General features: G+C 36.7%; 1 protein-coding gene across 2 annotated transcripts in view; it reads right to left on the reverse strand.

Moving 5' to 3' along the window:
• Nucleotides 1-1,556: 1,556 nt before the first annotated feature.
• LOC125665931 (sperm-associated antigen 1-like) overlaps nucleotides 1,557-18,041 on the reverse strand; it is a 25,410-nt gene continuing 8,925 nt past the window's right edge. For both annotated transcript variants that reach the window (XM_048898952.2, XM_056151188.1), the window contains exons 8-23: nucleotides 17,584-17,642; nucleotides 16,756-16,855; nucleotides 16,292-16,369; nucleotides 14,571-14,677; nucleotides 13,683-13,820; nucleotides 12,983-13,580; nucleotides 12,384-12,558; nucleotides 12,016-12,096; nucleotides 11,236-11,539; nucleotides 9,749-9,946; nucleotides 9,192-9,305; nucleotides 7,760-8,015; nucleotides 6,553-7,065; nucleotides 5,169-5,243; nucleotides 4,771-4,866; nucleotides 1,557-2,779 (exon numbers count right to left, since the gene is read on the reverse strand). In XM_048898952.2, the coding sequence (XP_048754909.2) occupies nucleotides 2,685-2,779; nucleotides 4,771-4,866; nucleotides 5,169-5,243; nucleotides 6,553-7,065; nucleotides 7,760-8,015; nucleotides 9,192-9,305; nucleotides 9,749-9,946; nucleotides 11,236-11,539; nucleotides 12,016-12,096; nucleotides 12,384-12,558; nucleotides 12,983-13,580; nucleotides 13,683-13,820; nucleotides 14,571-14,677; nucleotides 16,292-16,369; nucleotides 16,756-16,855; nucleotides 17,584-17,642 (2,987 nt within the window). In that variant the 3' untranslated portion in view covers nucleotides 1,557-2,684. The remainder of the gene's footprint in view (nucleotides 2,780-4,770; nucleotides 4,867-5,168; nucleotides 5,244-6,552; nucleotides 7,066-7,759; nucleotides 8,016-9,191; nucleotides 9,306-9,748; nucleotides 9,947-11,235; nucleotides 11,540-12,015; nucleotides 12,097-12,383; nucleotides 12,559-12,982; nucleotides 13,581-13,682; nucleotides 13,821-14,570; nucleotides 14,678-16,291; nucleotides 16,370-16,755; nucleotides 16,856-17,583; nucleotides 17,643-18,041) is intronic.

An 18,041-nucleotide genomic window follows, 5' to 3' on the forward strand; every position in this document is an offset into this window, starting at 1 on the left:
GCACTACATTCTAAGACTAGTGCAGGTGATCCTGCAAATCAAATACTGCTCATCTCGAGCCCTCTGTTTGATGGCGAATATTATATATTTGACAGATACATGTATCTTCGGATCTTAGTACAGCGCCTGAACATCAGAATCTGATCAGATTGGTACAGGTGTAATTGTGTTGTGTGAAATGTCGGAAACAAGATTTTTATTTTGCCCAAGTGTTGGAATATTAGAAATACACTACACCTCTGCGTGCGTCCTTTTAACCGGGGCAATGAAACTTAAGTTGGTTGATTTTTCAGCGATTCAAAACAGTTGGGCTTATTATGCTACAGTTATTGCTAACTTGCTCAGAACCTCTTCCCAATTCTTCTTAAAAAATACACGTTTTGAACGGGTGACTTTGACCTTTATATTCAGAGAATAGGAGCCATTCTTTCTGTGAGCATATGAAATAAAGGCAACAGGGCCCGACTTAAGTCAATTCATAAAGCCAAAACTGTTAAAGGGGGGGGGGGGGGGGTGTGAGCTATCGCCGCCGAGACCAATTTCATAATCGCTGTCCGGATAAACTGTACACGTAAAATAATATTGGGCATATATAGACTGTAGCAAGTGTGCGTAATCTCACATTCCTCCCAATCACGCAGACATCGAAACATCGAGCCGGATTTATTGATAACCTCAACATAAACACATGCATTATTTCTGTATAATAATGAATTTAATTTTTTAACATCATCCAAATAAATCGTATACGAAACATGAACACATGGAAATCGTGAAAGGAAAAGACGATCTTCAAAAAGGAAAAAAAAAACAACAAAAAAAAAAAAACCAAGCTTACTCAAACAGATGCAGCAGCTACACAGAACAATCTGTAAAACAGATAATCATTAGTGAACAATTTTATTGCTTTCTCTCCACGTCAACTGTTTTGGAACATCACATCTACCATTCAAAAATACTGTCTACAATAATAGTACAATGTAAGTGATTAGAACACCTGTATCTACCTGTGCATTTCAAACGTTTCAACCGTGCTTTAATTAATAAGAATTAAATGCAACATCCGGCACTACGCATGGTCATATCATTAGGGGGTTTTAACACTTCATCATTATCATGGAAAATAACTTATATACCTACTCCTGCTACAATTTCTGCCAAGAAATAAGGTAGTTTCTTTTCGAATAGATGAATAGTATTGTCCATGTGAATTATATTGCTGCACCCGTAAATTCTTACCATTCAAAGCTTTGTCACCAACGTTAAATGAGTACCAATCTAATTAAAATTAGATGTTAGATCCGCTCCTGTAGTGAGTATGTGAGCGGATCTAACATCTAATTCTAATTATATTGAATGAGTACCATATCATCATCATATGTCACAGTGGCCCCGACTCCCCCCCCCCCCTCCCCCCCAACACACACACACAAATGAAAACTGAACAATATTTCTATTACACAATTTCAAAGCGACTCTCTCACATGCAAGTTACCCCCCCCCCCCCCCCCCCCCCCAATTAAAAAACTGGAATTAATGAAATCACAAAGAATTAATTTCCATCTAGACTGTCCTAATTACTGAAGAACATGATATTTATCAATTAATAAGTGCAGATCAATTCAAAATGCAACATGGCAAGTTTTCATTGCAGGGGATATTGGACAGTTATACAATAATTCTACTTTCAATGAAAAGGTCAAATTCACAAGGAACATACATATGAAGCAGGAAAGTAAATATCACAGAATATTAGCAGGTGCCCCCCTCCCCCAAAAACATCTTTACTGAATTAATTACAGACACTATTTCATTGTACCAATAAATGTTAATCTTTCATTGCATCAAAATGCCATGGCAGAACACCATCCACTGTAGACAGTGTGAGGTGACCAATAAAGAAAACACAAAGGCACAAAAAAATTATATTATGCTCTTAAAACTGGGAGTTGTGCTGAAATTTGCCACACAATGTAAATTTAAAGAGTAAAAGGCAAGGCTGATGAAGGGAGTCAAAACCATAGATATGGAAATTCATCAATTAATAATGAAAGTAATTACCACGTTATGACAGTATGCATTATTTAATAAGCACAGTCACACCTGTTGAGATACTTAAACCATGGTACAGATTAGAGAAAAAACGAAAGGCAGAATTCTCATAAAAACAGATTTATGGACAGTGGCAATTCATTCTTGCACCAACACAATGGGGGCACGATATACTTGTAACAACTTCTTCAACATCACAGATAGACATGCAGCATATAATACTACAATTTTAGCAATTTAATAGGATTTAACACACACAGTTCCCCTCATGATTCACTGGGATTGCGTAATGCTGAAACAAACCCCGTTCATATGAATCATTTACTGCTCTGTATAATGTTGATAAATATGTCATCTGGAAAAAAGCTTGATATGTCATGTCAAGGTTAGCGTTTTATATGCATAATTATGCCAAATTCAAAAATACATAAATGTTCTACACATGTGGGGCTTACTACTTCAAAGACTTAATTAAGTCACTTTCTAAAATAAAAAAACCAAAACAAATCCTAATCATTTCATATAAGAACTGTGTGAAGACTATTTAATCACTGCTGGAGATCACGGAGAAGAGAATTTTTTAGTTAAATTTTATCATTGCCAGTCATTGCACTCCTGGTTTGGGTGTAGAGTTAAACTCCGTAGTCTTTCTTTAAGCTGGACAGCTCCGTGTTACTGTAGAGACTGGACGACGATTTCTGTAGACTGGAAATGACAGTTTGGATATCTGGAATACAAGATTTAAAAATATTTAAAAAATAATCTGACTTTCTCAACAACAAAAATATTTTAGTTAAGGGGTTTAAATGCTGTGCTTTGTATCACTATTTGTTGAAAAGAGAATGTACGTCGAAATCGGTTTATTTTATAAATATATCATTGTGTTACTGTTGTTATAAATTTCAAATTGTGCAAACACAAAGATATTTATAAGGAAGAATTTTTACTGTGTTTTAGCACCTCTGTCATTTCACAATTTTCAATATGCAAAAGTGACCACAACAAGTTCCGTATTTCCCTATTCTGTTTTATTACTGTGCACAGGTGTGTTTGTGTGTGTTTCATCCAGATGCATTGCCAAACGAATTTGTCATTGACCATTTTTACTAACTGAAAATATCAGATAAATCAAAATTCTTTCGATTTTAAATTCTCCCACTTAGGAGGAGTGTGAATTGAGTGAAAATGGGGGCAAATCTATTCTGCAATACAGTGTTGTATTCCAATCTTGAATCCAAATTAAAGATTCATTGCTTTGGCTGAGAGCTATTTTCTACAGTACACTTCTCTGATGGACCAGTTAATGTGATTGGTTGTATAGGAAGAGAGAAACCGACGATCTCGTTATCAACCTTTCTACATTCTCCGGGATGGGTCCCTGTCCTCTATTAAATCTGTTATCATGTCGCCAAAATCCATCTCACTACATAGATGTTCATTGATTAAAGGAAATTAGGAATATTCAATACACCAGAGAGGACCTCCCCTTTTTATTGTCACATGATCATATCAATCACATGACCCGATATTTATACATTCTAATAAATCGCTTCAGCGCAAGTGAAAGATCCCATAGCATTGAAATACAAAGTATTGTAGAGGTAAATCGTAGTTAGATTTACTTGAAAAATGCTTGGGAATGTCATAAACATTCCTAGAATCGTTAATATTTGACCAAAAGTCTCGAACATCATCAAATTTGAGGGTATTTTTTGCAAACATTAATCAATTCTAACAGCACTAGAAATATTCATACCCTTCCCAAACAAAACTCCGAGATACATATAAGTGTTTCCTCTCCTGCTTTTACACAAAGCATCAGCAAATGATTCTCATCTTTCACTTGTGCCAAGCAGGTGTTTACACACGATTGATTTTTCTTATTCTAAATGCATATGAACATCATGGGTGATTTCAAGATCACAATATACTGTATGTGTAAATTACTGTAGCGCATACTACATATACAGGTATAAAAAATTGGAGACTTATAGAACATCAAAGAAAAATAAGAAATATCAGCATTTGAAAAAGAGATTTACACATGCACATAAAACATAGACACTTGATAGCATTTATAGTAAATAACAACAAAATATCATGACATAATTTCCGTGCACCACAACTATAGACCTGTACGTTGTGACGCACTCTTCCATTTTGACGTCCTACTGTGTGAAGTGCACTGATGTACATATGTGTACTGCACTGATTTTTCTCAGGAATTCTAAACTATGCTGTGTTCCAAGAAACCATGAAAATGATCAACGGTAAATTCAAAGCTACATAGCTACTATATAGCTCATGTTAGCTGTTACTTTATAAAATTCATATAAATTTGCTAACATAGTGCAGTGGCCAAAGTTGGGTAAACAAACATAAATTCATAATGCACAATACTAAGGGTACTATGACATCACATGAAAACAATTTTTTCATTGGAATGTCCAGGTGTCTTAATTTGCAGGTCTCAACATGACAAATAACTGTCAGAACTTCTCGGGATTGTCTTGTCATTATTTACTACCTACTTCCATCAAGTGCTGCTAATATTTAGCCAGACATATCAATTATTGAAGCCAAACTTGAACAGTGGGTAAGAAAAAAACCTAAACTGATCTTTACCACTATCAATTTACTCGTTTGTTTTATGTCACTGAACCAGACAATCGCAGAACTTCAGTACATTTTTTATCGCAATACTTGTTACACAATTACCTTTCTTTTCTGCTGCAGACAAAAACATTGATATCGTTGAAAATCTAGGAACTTTTGTTAAATGGTGCAGAATATTGTAGCTTAAATCCGTATCACCTGGAAATAAAATGATATATATGATTACTGGGCCGTTACATGAAGTTAAGTTCCATAACTCTTGTTCTATTTTTACTTTCTGTACAGTTGTCTTTCTTACACCTAAAAAGGTGGATCATTTCACCATATTGTGGGGAAAAATGCAATTTTACAATAAAATACCTGAGAAAATAAAATAAAATATTCTTTAATCCATTGAGTTAACCATTGAGATAAAACTTCAAAGGAATCTCGGATATAATGATTTAGGCAATAGTGACATTCTTCCTTATCAACTTGTGACGATGTTTACGATATTGTACCTTGAGTGATGAACTTCTCTGCCACACATTTTGTGATCTTGTTAAGCATCGATCCATCAAGTTTGTTACTAATGACTGTATGAAAAATAAAAAAGAGAATATTTTAAAATCTAAAGCTGACATGTATCATATGTACTGGAAATAACACATTTCAAAATACATATTATATACATACTGATGTATATACAGTTTAACACAATGACATTGATGGAACTACTCAAAAAGTATACATACTTAACTACTCATGCATAACCAGTATAACATTCGAGACCCCCCCCCCCCCCCCCCCCCCCCCCCCCCAACCTTTCTGGTGCCAATACAAGAGAAATGATGCTCAAGATTCTTTTTCATGGGAACAAATAAGAATAATAATTTCATATTATCAGAATTAGATTAGATTAGATGGGCATAAAAACATCCAATTTCCAATCTCTGGGAAATAACAGTTCTGTACAACGTATGTCTACTCCATACCTTGAAGCAGGTCTTTGGGAGGGGACATACCTTGAAGCAGGTCTTTGGGAGGGGACATACCTTGAAGCAGGTCTTTGGGGGGACATACCTTGAGGCAGGTCTTTGGGGGGACATACCTTGGGGCAGGTCTTTGGGAGGGGACATACCTTGAAGCAGGTCTTTCGGGGGACATACCTTGAGGCAGGTCTTTGAGAGGGGACATACCTTGAAGCAGGTCTTTGGGGGGACATACCTTGAGGCAGGTCTTTGGGAGGGGACATACATTGAGGCAGGTCTTTGGGGGGACATACCTTGAGGCAGGTCTTTGGGGGGACATACCTTGAGGCAGGTCTTTGGGAGGGGACATACCTTGAAGCAGGTCTTTGGGGGGACATACCTTGAGGCAGGTCTTTGGGAGGGGACATACCTTGAAGCAGGTCTTTGGGGGGACATACCTAGAGGCAGGTCTTTGGGGGGGGGGACATACCTTGAGGCAGGTCTTTGGGGGGACATACCTTGAGGCAGGTCTTTGGGGGGGAATACCTTGAAGCAGGTCTTTGAGAGGGGACATACCTTGAAGCAGGTCTTTGGGAGGGGACATACCTTGAGGCTGGTCTTTGGGGAGACATACCTTGAGGCAGGTCTTTGGGGGGACATACCTTGAGGCAGGTCTTTGGGGGGATATACCTTCAGGCAGGTCTTTGGGGTGACATACCTTGAGGCAGGTCTTTGGGAGGGGACATACCTTGAAGCAGGTCTTTGGGGGGACATACCTTGAGGCAGGTCTTTGGGGGGGACATACCTTGAGGCAGGTCTTTGGGGGGACATACCTTGAGGCAGGTCTTTTGGGGGGGGGGGGGGGGGGGGGAATACCTTGAGGCAGGTCTTTGAGAGGGGACATACCTTGAAGCAGGTCTTTGGGGGGACATACCTTGAGGCAGGTCTTTGGGGGGGAGTTGTCTTAACAAATCAGCATATGGCTGTACATCTGTCACGTTCTTCAGCGAGTTCCAGGCCTGAATAAACTCGTAAGGTGTGGCTTTCTCTAGCTTAGGGGCTGTGGGGGGCACAACCGGAAGTCCTGCACTGGTCACTTTTACACCGGTTTTCTGACTGGCTTTGTTGTTTGATACTGGAGTGGACGATGAACTAAGCGACGGTGAATTATTTTCTGTGGCTACTGATGATGATGACGATGATTTTGTAGATGACGTTTGGCCTACTGTAGATTTGTTCTTTTTTCCCTTCTTTTTTGATGTTGGCTCTTGAGGACTCGAGGGTTCTGCCTGTTTGGACTTAGAACCGGCTGACTGATTTACAGATGAACCGGTTTGTTTAGATTTCGCACCAGAATCTTGACTGTGGGTTGTCTTTTTCGCCTCCTGTTGATTTGATGGCTTTTGTGTTTTGTTTGTTGTGTCTTCTTTACCAGCTTGCTGGTTTTCTACAATAGAATACATTTCTATCGATATGCATGTCAGTGATTGCAAAAATTAAGTGATTTTCTTTTTCAATTTATTTAAAATCATTCATCAGAAATTGACTGGGTATCGAACATACTGAGGGCCTTCAAAAAAGATTCCTACACAGGGATAGTTATTTTTCACAATTTCCAGGTCATTGAACTACATGTATGTTTACACTCTGAATTTGCATATAATGTAGATCCAGTTTTATTCATGAGGCTTTTATTTTGACATTATTTTGCAAGATCACACACTTGCGAAAATTTTTTATACAAAATTTCTGTCATATATGTCATTATAGCTACAATGTCATCATTCTAATCTTCTATACATAAAGTCGAGCGAAAATATCAAAATCAACAGTATCGCAAATTATTGTCTTTAACAAATGACCTCTACATGGTTATCTCTATATTTCCATGTGTTTCCATAGCATGGAATCACCAACATGGACAATGTCGCGCATTTCCATGAGGCCAATTTTCTTGGATAACAGATTTTCCATTTTAAGGGTACATAAACTGGAGGACTGGCTGATATCGACCACGTTTCACGAGCTACTAATACGCTGTTACCGTTAGAGCAAGTGATTATTGTAGGGACATCTAACATAATCATCACCAGACGTTCCCCACAAATTCGAAACGTTTGAATTCTGTGCAGTGGTCTTACCCTCCGACTCCACTTCCTCTATGACCATTCTTTTCCTGGTTTTCTGTTTCCCTTTCTTTGAGTCCGACTTTTCCTCACTCTTGCTCACTTCCTGTTGTTTAGGTCCTGGAACATTACTTTTTGAACTGGCCTGAGCAGATGGTTGATGGGATGATGTCTGAGCTTTGATCTTTGACGCTTTATCTTTATTGGCTGATTTTGCTGCATCTCCATTTGCATTGCTGCTGGAACTTTGAGGTGGACGAGACTTTAATTCCTACACAAAGACAGAAAAAGCTACTGTGATAAAAGGAGTGAACAGAAGGGGAGATTGTTGAGGGGACACACTTCTGTCCCCTTTTCTCTCTTCTTTTCTCATTTCTCCACCTCATTCCCTTGTATCTTCCCTTTTTCTCTCTCTCTCTCTTCCCTTCACCTCCCCCCTATCCCGTGATGATAAGGGTCACAATAGGTCCTCAGTACCCCTTGCTTGTCGTAAGAGGCGACTAAATGGGGAGGTCCTTCGGATGAGACCGCAAAAACAGGTCCCGTGTTACAACAGGTGTGGCATGATAAAGATCCCTCCCTGCTCAAAGCAGGGGTGAAACTCTGCATCGCGATGCAGCCAAATCGTGATGTAGTGGTCTCGATTCGATGTTCAATTTATTCGGGGTCTGTTTTGGTTTGATACGGTTCTAGAATTATAGCACACATTGTTTTTGATAACACAGTTTCTGATTAACCAATGGAATTGAAAATTGCCCAATCAATGTACAAGCAATATTTGCTGTATCAAAATGGACGCAGTCGAGTTGAAAAATGCTCCCCCAACGTAGAAATCCTGGGTATGGCGACATTTCGGCTTTAGGACAAGTGATAAAAGTGTTGCTTTATGTTAAATGCTTTTATATTATGTAGAATTTATTTGAAGAGAGCAATATAAATACAATGAAACAGAATTTGGTACATGCTATTGTATCGAATCGAAAATCATCAAATCGAGATTAAAGTATCAAAAATCGAATCGAATCAAGAAGGTACTGTATCGTTTCACCCTTAGCTCAAAGGCTGTAAGCGCCGAGCATAGGCCTAAAATTTGCAGCCCTTCACCGGCAATGGTGACATCTCCATATGAGTGAAATATTCTTGAGAGGGACGTTAAACAATTTACAATCAATCAACCACCCCCCTTTTTAACCCTGTATCATCCCTTCATGATAGCAACTACATATAAACTAAAATTCATGATAACTCTTAATCATGTTTAGAAATTTCATCATCACTTTTCCTCAGCATATATTTAAAAAACTGGACAAACTTCAGAGAGAAACCTTATATACAGTGTATATACTGTTGGATACTAGGAAATTTAACACTATATAGCTGATAGATTGATTTAATTGATTTACAAAACATATACATTGTAGCTGATAAATTGTTTTGATGGATTTACCTCCCGCCAATAATCCTTCACCAAATCAACTTCTCGTTTGGCAGCTGCATTTTTGGGATCAACTCGAAGTAAATGCATCAAATCAGTCAAACTATCTTTGTACCGCTTCAGCATCTAGAAGAGAGGGAACGTCAATAACATGAAAACACACTATCACACAATACCTATTAAATTCTGATAATCTTAGCCAGGCTTCAGAATACCTGTTAAATTCTGATAATCTTAGCCAAGCTTCAGAATACCTGTTAAATTCTGATAATCTTAGCCAGGCTTCAGAATACCTGTTAAATTCTGATAATCTTAGCCAGACTTCAGATTTAACCTCCAGGTTCGTATCATCTCTCCTTAATTCAAAAACACACAATACTAAAAAATTTAATTTTCTCTCTCTCAGTATGAAATTCAATACCAATATAAAGCACCAAAAGAATCAATTAACTGTAACAGGCTGTGATTATGTCTACGTTAGCAATGCATTATTATTTCAAAATTACATTCATATGTCTTCAAAAGAGAAAGAAATGTTAAGTATATGTATTTCCTTTTTCTTATCTTACCTTTTTGGCCTGCGCCCTCCTGAACAGTGCTTTAACATTGTCCTTCTCCATTGTCAATGCTTTGGTGCAGTCTTCCTCCGCCTTCTCGGGTTCATTAATTCGTATGTAACACAGCGCTCGATTGGTGTAACTAACGGCCTGCTTGGAGTCTAGTTCTACGCAGCGAGAGTAACATTCAATAGCTAGCCTAAACTCTGACTACAAAGCAAAAAGAAAACATTGTTATATTGTATTTGAAAATCAGGATGGGCAGAATAATTCAAAAACATTAATCACTGAACATGAACTATTAAAAGAAATAGAGGATTAGGGCTAAATTGATACAAAATCTTTTCACTTGTGTCACAGTTACAAAGCAATCATAATATTTACAAATAATTGTTCTCTTGTACAAAAAACTGGAATTCCTGCCATGATTTGTGATTTGACTTCACAAGTGAAGCATTTTATCAACAGCTGCCATTCTTTATTCATAAACAAAAACATAATTTTAAGACGTTTCAGATATTAAAAAAAGGGAGGGCAATTTTGCAACAAGATTTAAATTGATGACCTACTTTTTTTCTTAGCTTTGAAAGACATACAAGTAGCAACAATGTTCATGAAGTCTCCCGATTATTTGTGGTATAGAAAATAGCATGAAAGCATACCCAATGAAAATGTCAAAACTTTGGAAGACATTGTGTGTACACACTCCTTATCAAATCAAGTATCATTTTTAGATTTCATTGCACTTTATACCAAAAATCTACATGTAGCATCAACATAATGCATCTTTTGGCCTTTTTAATACGAAATCTAACGATTAAGATGGAGATTTGAAAACATAATTATTCCTTTATCATTCTTTTCTCATATATTCCAGAATAAGTAGAACAGGTATAAAACTAGTGGCATGCAGGTGGAAAAATAAATATGGCAGAGAACAGACTTTTTGTATTAATCATAAGATTTTCTGTTAAACAGACCCCCTGATTGTGCTATTTATCATCGTGCTAAACAATCCATCATCCTTAATTTCAAATTGCAAAAATTCAAAAATAAAACAACACAGCCAAATATTTCTCAGTATACAGTAAACTACAGTTAAAGTGATAAAGAATTTACGCTTACAGTAAAACACAGATACAGTGAACACACTTAGAAAGAATTCATGCTTCCAGTAAAGCAATATTCATTCCCTTTAGTTTTAATACATGTTATGAATTCATCATATATAACAAATTACATTTATTTGTTTGTGTATCCAGTTTTAATACCTGTTATAAAATTCATTGTATGTAACAAATTACATTTATAATGATGTGTCCAGCACTTCACTATAAGTGTGCTTTACTGTAAACACAATACATTTATAATGATGTGTCCAGCACTTCACTATAAGTGTGTTTTACTGTATACACATTACATTTATAATGATGTGTCCAGTACTTCACTATAAGTGTGTTTTACTGTATACACATGACAACTATTGCCACTGTTTCTACCTTTTTGACGTGCTCATTCCCTCTGCTCTTCACGTCTTCAAATGACTCCTCTTTCACTTTGGGTAATTCAGTGGGTGTCTTAGACGATGAAGTAGATGATGATGATGCTGATGAGGTCTGTGATGAAAGAGCTGATGGAGACGGTGATGATTTTTGAGATGAGGACACAGATGACAATGTGGTACCACGGGAGGCTTCCTCTGGAGTCCGGATTTCTGGAACCTCCCAGGGTAAAACAGAGTTGATTTTGGGTAGCTTTTCCCTCCACTGACGACCATCCACTTCCTGTAGGTGACTTTGGCATCTGAGGTTTTGAATGAAAGGCATATCATTAATTAATACAATTAATACAGTCAGCAATTTGGCTTTACAGAAGTCCAACATTTCAGAACAGGTGGATTTATGTTTTATAGACTGCTAAAAAATTCAAGTCAAGGGTTTTGCAAGAATACAAAAAAAACCCACATCTATAGTGACACGTTTAAAATAATGAATTCACGCTTATTGCAAAGTGATAGATATTCCCTTATGAGAGAAAAATAACAAAAATTGTTTTGGATATAACGAAGTTTGGTTATAATGAACTGTTTTTCACTATATCCGTGTTTTACTGCACTTGGCTGTATTTTATGTCATTCTATGATAATTCAATTAGATTTTAAAAATAGAGAAGGAGAACATCAGAAAGTATACAATTATAAACATTTTAACCACGATCTCTGGACATTGAGCATGTTAGGAGGCAGGGGAATCCTATCCTCAGGTAACACACGTACATACCTTGATGAACCTTGATGAGCCATGTCTACTGTGTTGTCAATGTACAGTACATGCTTGTAGTCTATGTAGGCTTTTCTATAACTGTAAACATTTCACCGCATTAGAAGTCTCATTAACGAGAACACAATCTTGAAACACTTTTAAACAGGCATGCATATGTTGGAGTTGGATTATGCAGATTAATAAATTACAACAAACAATCTATAGGGTAACTTCATGCTTGGGTATTATTTCCACAATGTTGATATATTCTCCAACAAAATGCAAAGGTAAATGTTACATGGTTACAGCAAAGTTTATGAATATATCTGTATATTGAACTCAAACAACTTAAAATCATGGAATTTTCTAAATACACCAATGTTTACTTTTCTATCATCTCAAAGGCATTGCCACGGCGTAGGAGTGGTTTGATGGAATGTGGCACCAGTTCTAAAGAGGTGGTGCAGTCTTTAACAGCAGTGGCACAGTCTCCAGTCTTCAGATGACAGGCGGCCCTGTTACTGTGGATCAACGATTTGTTCACAACTTGGTCTGATTTCTCTGAGCATAATGAATTAAACATTGATTTAAACATACATTACACATACCTATGTGAAGATGAAACAAGTATCTGCAAACAGGAGGGCGATGACTCACAGCTTAAGTAATTAATCAAATATGTAGATACAGTTGAACTTCAGTATCTCGAACACCGATATCTCAAATACCATGCATATGTCGAAGTGATTCGGAAGTCCCGACCACTTATTCTGTAAGTATTTTACCCTGGATATTTTGAATGCTTGGATATCTTTCTCAGTTTCATCGAGTTCGAGATAACGAGATTCGACTGTACTTTAGTTCCTAAGAGAAATTAAATGTGTGACTGAATGAAGAGTGCATTGACAAGGGTAAACGAGCAATCTCCATCTTTTGGAACGTGGGTATGATACACTATTATTTCAGGGTAGAGAGGCATTCCTACCTTTGTTGAGTTTGTTCAGGGCCTCGGTGTATTTCTGTATGGCATCTCCATACTGGCCTTCTCTAAATAACTGGTTCCCGTCCTCTCTCAGTTTGGCAATTGGGCCAGGTAAAGGATGTTTTATATAAACCGGTCTCACCATCGCCACTTCCTCTGGTGGCTTCTCCATCACTACATTCACCGGCTCACCAGAACCTGATTTGTCACCTGCTCCAACCTCCACCCTAGTGTTCTCTGCAGAAGCATTGGCAATATTCTCATTTTCAAAATTTTCAATCTCTTGAGGAGTAGGTCTGCTGGTTTCACTTTGAGAAACTGGACTTTGTGAAGGTAGTTCTTGTGTACTTTCACTTTCGGTGAGATTTTCCTTCTCATCTGGCTTTGTCCTTAGCGTGGTAAATCCCTGTGGATCTTTTTGAGGAGCGTCCTCCTCTTCCCAAATGTCTTTGCTATCACTTTTTTGTTTTGAGGGCTTATGAAAACCATTTACCATTGGCTTGTCCTCTGCCTCAATAATTTCCGTGACTTTTGTTTTGTTTTTATTTACTTCTTCGGATAAAGCACTGACAGACTTCTTCTTTTCTTCAAAACTTTTCTCCTTTACAAAAAAAAAATGAGTAAATAAAAATTAGATATAAAATTTCTGTCTTGTTCACTACCCAAAATGTTGCTTTATCCTGAGATGACCTTGACTCCTTACCTCCTCAACAACGATCTCCTCATCAGCTGACTCCTCATCCTCGACCTCCTCAATCACCATCCTCCTCCCCTTCTCCTTCCTCTCCTTCTTCTCAGCCTCATACTTTGCTTCCTCCTTCTTCAGATCCCGAATAAGTTCCTACAATCAGACACATAATAAAACATTCAAAAATTGAAGAAAAATAGACATGTGTGAAACATACACAATCTTCGACCTAAGGGTGGGGAGGTGGGATGGTGGGGGGGGGGGGGGGGGGGGGGGGGGGGAGCATAACAGTGCATAATGCCTGTGCAGGACGGCAACAATTATTGGTCAAAAAAGGAAACAGTTCACAATAAATTTTTATTACATCTCAAGCATTAAAATCATAACACTACAACCACATTAAAAATGTCATTCCATCAGAATTTCACCAATCTGTAATTTTAAGATCGTAAGGCACAAAAATTAAGTCTTTATAGCAACAGGGTTCTGCATATCTAAATGTGTTGCATTAAGTGAGTTTGATATCAATTTGAACAAGAAAAAGGGCCATATATGGCCCTAAAATGGAGTCAAATTCGTAAGTACTTGTTTGGAGTACTTTTGCAATAATGTAGTTCAAATACTGAAAAATGCATATTTTTATAATCTACTATTTACATTTACAACATTTTTTTCTTTCATATTGGTATCTTTACAAATTTTCACACTGGCATACTTTTCATGAAGTGATCCAGTTCATACCTTCATGTATTTCCAAAAATGAAATTTATTTTTAAGTATCTTCATTGTGTAAAATCCACTTTGTGAACTTTCTATTATATAACCGAAATGCAGTAAACAATCATTGCTTCTGCATTAATATGAACATTTTCGCCGCTTGATGTGGAAATAAATCTCTGTTACCTGAGCTCTTTTGTTGTTCGGTTCTAGCTCCAACACATATTCAAAGTCTGTCAGGGCGTCACTGAAAGATTTCTTCCCCATTCTCGCTGATCCCCTCCTCAGCAAAGCTACATGTACATCAAGATATAGAGGATATAAATAGACAGCACATCAAGATATAGAGATATAAATAGACAGTACATCAAGATATAAATAGACAGTACATCAAGATATAGAGATATAAATAGACAGTATATCAAGATATAGAGATATAAATAGACAGCACATCAAGATATAGAGATATAAATAGACAGCACATCAAGATATAGAGATATAAATAGACAGTATATCAAGATATAGAGATATAAATAGACAATATATCAAGATACAGAGATATAAATAGACAGTATATCAAGATACAGAGATATAAATAGACAGTATATCAAGATATAGAGATATAAATAGACAGTATATCAAGATATACAGATATAAATACACAGCACATCAAGATACAGAGATATAAATAGACAGTATATCAAGATATAGAGATATAAATAGACAGTATATCAAGATAGAGAGGATATATTGATTGATTGATTGTATCTTGCTTAACATCTCGCTTGAGAATTTTTCACTCATATGGAGACGTCACCAAGACCGGTGAAGGGCTTCAAATTTAGGCCTATGCTCGGCGCTTACGGCCATTGAGCAGTGAAGGTTCTTTAGCGTGCCACACCTACTGTGACATGGGTCATCCATTTTTAAGGTCATCTCTGAGGACCTGTGACATTCACACCTGATGCCGAGCGTTTGGCGAGAGGATATAAATAGTACATCAAGATATAAATAGACAGTACATCAAGAAATAGAGATATAAATAGACAGTACAGTCAACATGAGGCCTTTGGATCATAGTGCTAACATAAATTATTTTACTCTTCCACACACATATAACTCATCAGCTTTTAAACCCAATTGTTGCCCCAAGACAATACTTGTTATGAACATTATATTACATGGAGATGAGAAATAAAGTACCTAAGGTTATGAATTTATAATTGACAATGTAATTCACCGCTACAGGTATTCAACAAACTATAAATGAAATGTACATGTTTATCCATGATACATGTAAGTATGAAAATAATCACTTTCGTAAGAATAAAAATGAAAATCTGACATCAAAGGGCATTTTGAGATTGTTGCTTAACCTACTGGCCAAGAATGAATATTGCTAAGACTGAATTGTCTTTAACTGCATGAGTTGTCTTATATTGCAGGACTTCCATACTCCTGTATGTTTCCACAAATGACAGGAACGAAAATGACACAGATTAATGTTCAAATTTTTTTTTTATACACGTATAAGTCAAACTAACATTTTACTTATTTTTTTTATTTTTAAAGTTTATCAAGATCTTTTATTTTCTTAACGATTTGAAGATAGTTAGATGAACAATAAATGTGTTTGAAATCAACAACCATTTATGAATACCAAGTATTCAATCGTGAAATTTTGGATCAGTCGTTTTCAAATCCACTGGTCCAAAGGGACAGTAAAAGTTCTTAACTGACCATTGAGAAATTCAAATTTGATAGCCCGAGTGAACAGTGAATAAAAATAATAATTTCTAGCCCTGGAGATGAAAAATCTATAGTGTTCTACACTTTCACCAATAGAGGAGAGAAAACAAAATAATGATTCTGTAATCCAAAATCATGACAAACTATTCAGTCCATACCTTTGATGTTTTTGGGTTCCCATGACAGCACTTTGTTACAATCTGATTCTGCCTTGAGCCACTCCTTAGTTTTCAGATCTGACAAATTAAATAAAAAAATAAAAATAAATAAATACAAGCCATGATTTCTCAAAACAATCTAAGACTTAAGTCAAAACTTAGACAAAGTCTGAGATTTTACTTAACTTTTGACTATTCAAATAAAAGAAAATTCAAACTTTAGTTTGGTATTTTTTCTTGAGAAATCCCAGACAGATTCATTTCCATCAAAACTAAGAGTGTTATTCTACCAATACACCAATATCTGGATTCTCCAATTTCTCGACAGTCAGCTTTCTACATGACAATTAAATTGTCTTAAGATATATAGAGAGATAGAGAGAGAGATTGATCAAGAGAGAGAGATTGATTGATCAAGAGAGTGAGATTGATCATGAGAGAGATTGATGAAGAGAGATCCTCACATGCCAGGGCCCTGTTGTTGTATGAGGGAGGACTAGGTTGGAGAGATATGCTCCTGGAGTAGTAGGAGATGGCTTCCTGGTAGTCCCCTGATCGGAACGCCTGAAATGTACATCATCGTTATATTCAATAAGTCCTACGGTAGTCAATCAAAAATTAAATAACCATTTCCAAAACTTCACTAGGATATGAAGTGAGATGGTCACATGATCAAATCCTGTGAAGCCCGAAGGTCTACTTTTAAAATAGATGTGATCAATTACCACCCCACTTCATAGGCCAGCGAAGTTTTAAAAATGGTTACTCATTATTTAAATGCATTTGAAATGTATACCATGCCAATGCTCCGACCCAGAAACATTATGCTGAACATATTTAGAATCTACTTCAGGAATGCTCTATCATTTTTTGACAGACGATTTCTCACCGTTCTAAGAAGCATGTCTATTTTTAGATGTGCGTTTGAAATGGCCAGTTGGGATGAAGTGAAATGGGTGAGGGCAATGTAAAGATTTTGAAAAATAAACAGACTCATATTTTACCACTAATAGGTGAGGTTATTGCAAGAATGATGACCTGACCTCCCTTTCTAAAAGACACTTGTCACTCCCAGGTCATTATGTTTTTATCCAATCGATGTCCCTTCTTTGAACTGAGGTCTAACATTATGATATTTGACCACCAAGGTCTTTAATGGAAATTGACGCTATTTTGTTATGGAATGTTTGTGTAACAAATTGATGCATTTATGAGCTCTTAAGACCATGTATTTCTTTTTACTTTATATCAGAAAAATGTCGATTGAATGACTTCTGTTCTTAATATCTTACTTCATTGCCTTTATCTTTTTCTCGGTTTGCCTTCATCTCCTTTTCCCTCTCAGACATCCCTATAACAAAAAAATTCTATCTCACCACAATATCAATACTTACTACTGAGTATTCATAAGTCTATCTGACTTCACCTGTTTGAAAGTACATTCGGCTCACCGAAATAAATTCTGCGATTTATGTTGCGTAAATTTTCCTAATGCTGTGGAAGAGGGCATGAAAAAGTAATCAGATTTCACAAGTATTTGGATAAAATATCTGCTTCATGTGTGTCCACTATCCCACTACAGAACAAAGCTAGAGCTGTCGTAACAAATCCTTATAGCGACCTCATCCAAATGCAATAATCCTCCACTACTTGCCTGTGGAGTCGATCACATTCTCTGTGACTAGAACTACCCTAACAAATCCTTATAATGACCTCATCAAAATGCAATAATCCTCCACTACTTGCCTGT

Source organism: Ostrea edulis, chromosome 10, assembly GCF_947568905.1.
Source record: "Ostrea edulis chromosome 10, xbOstEdul1.1, whole genome shotgun sequence".
Taxonomy (NCBI): domain Eukaryota; kingdom Metazoa; phylum Mollusca; class Bivalvia; order Ostreida; family Ostreidae; genus Ostrea; species Ostrea edulis.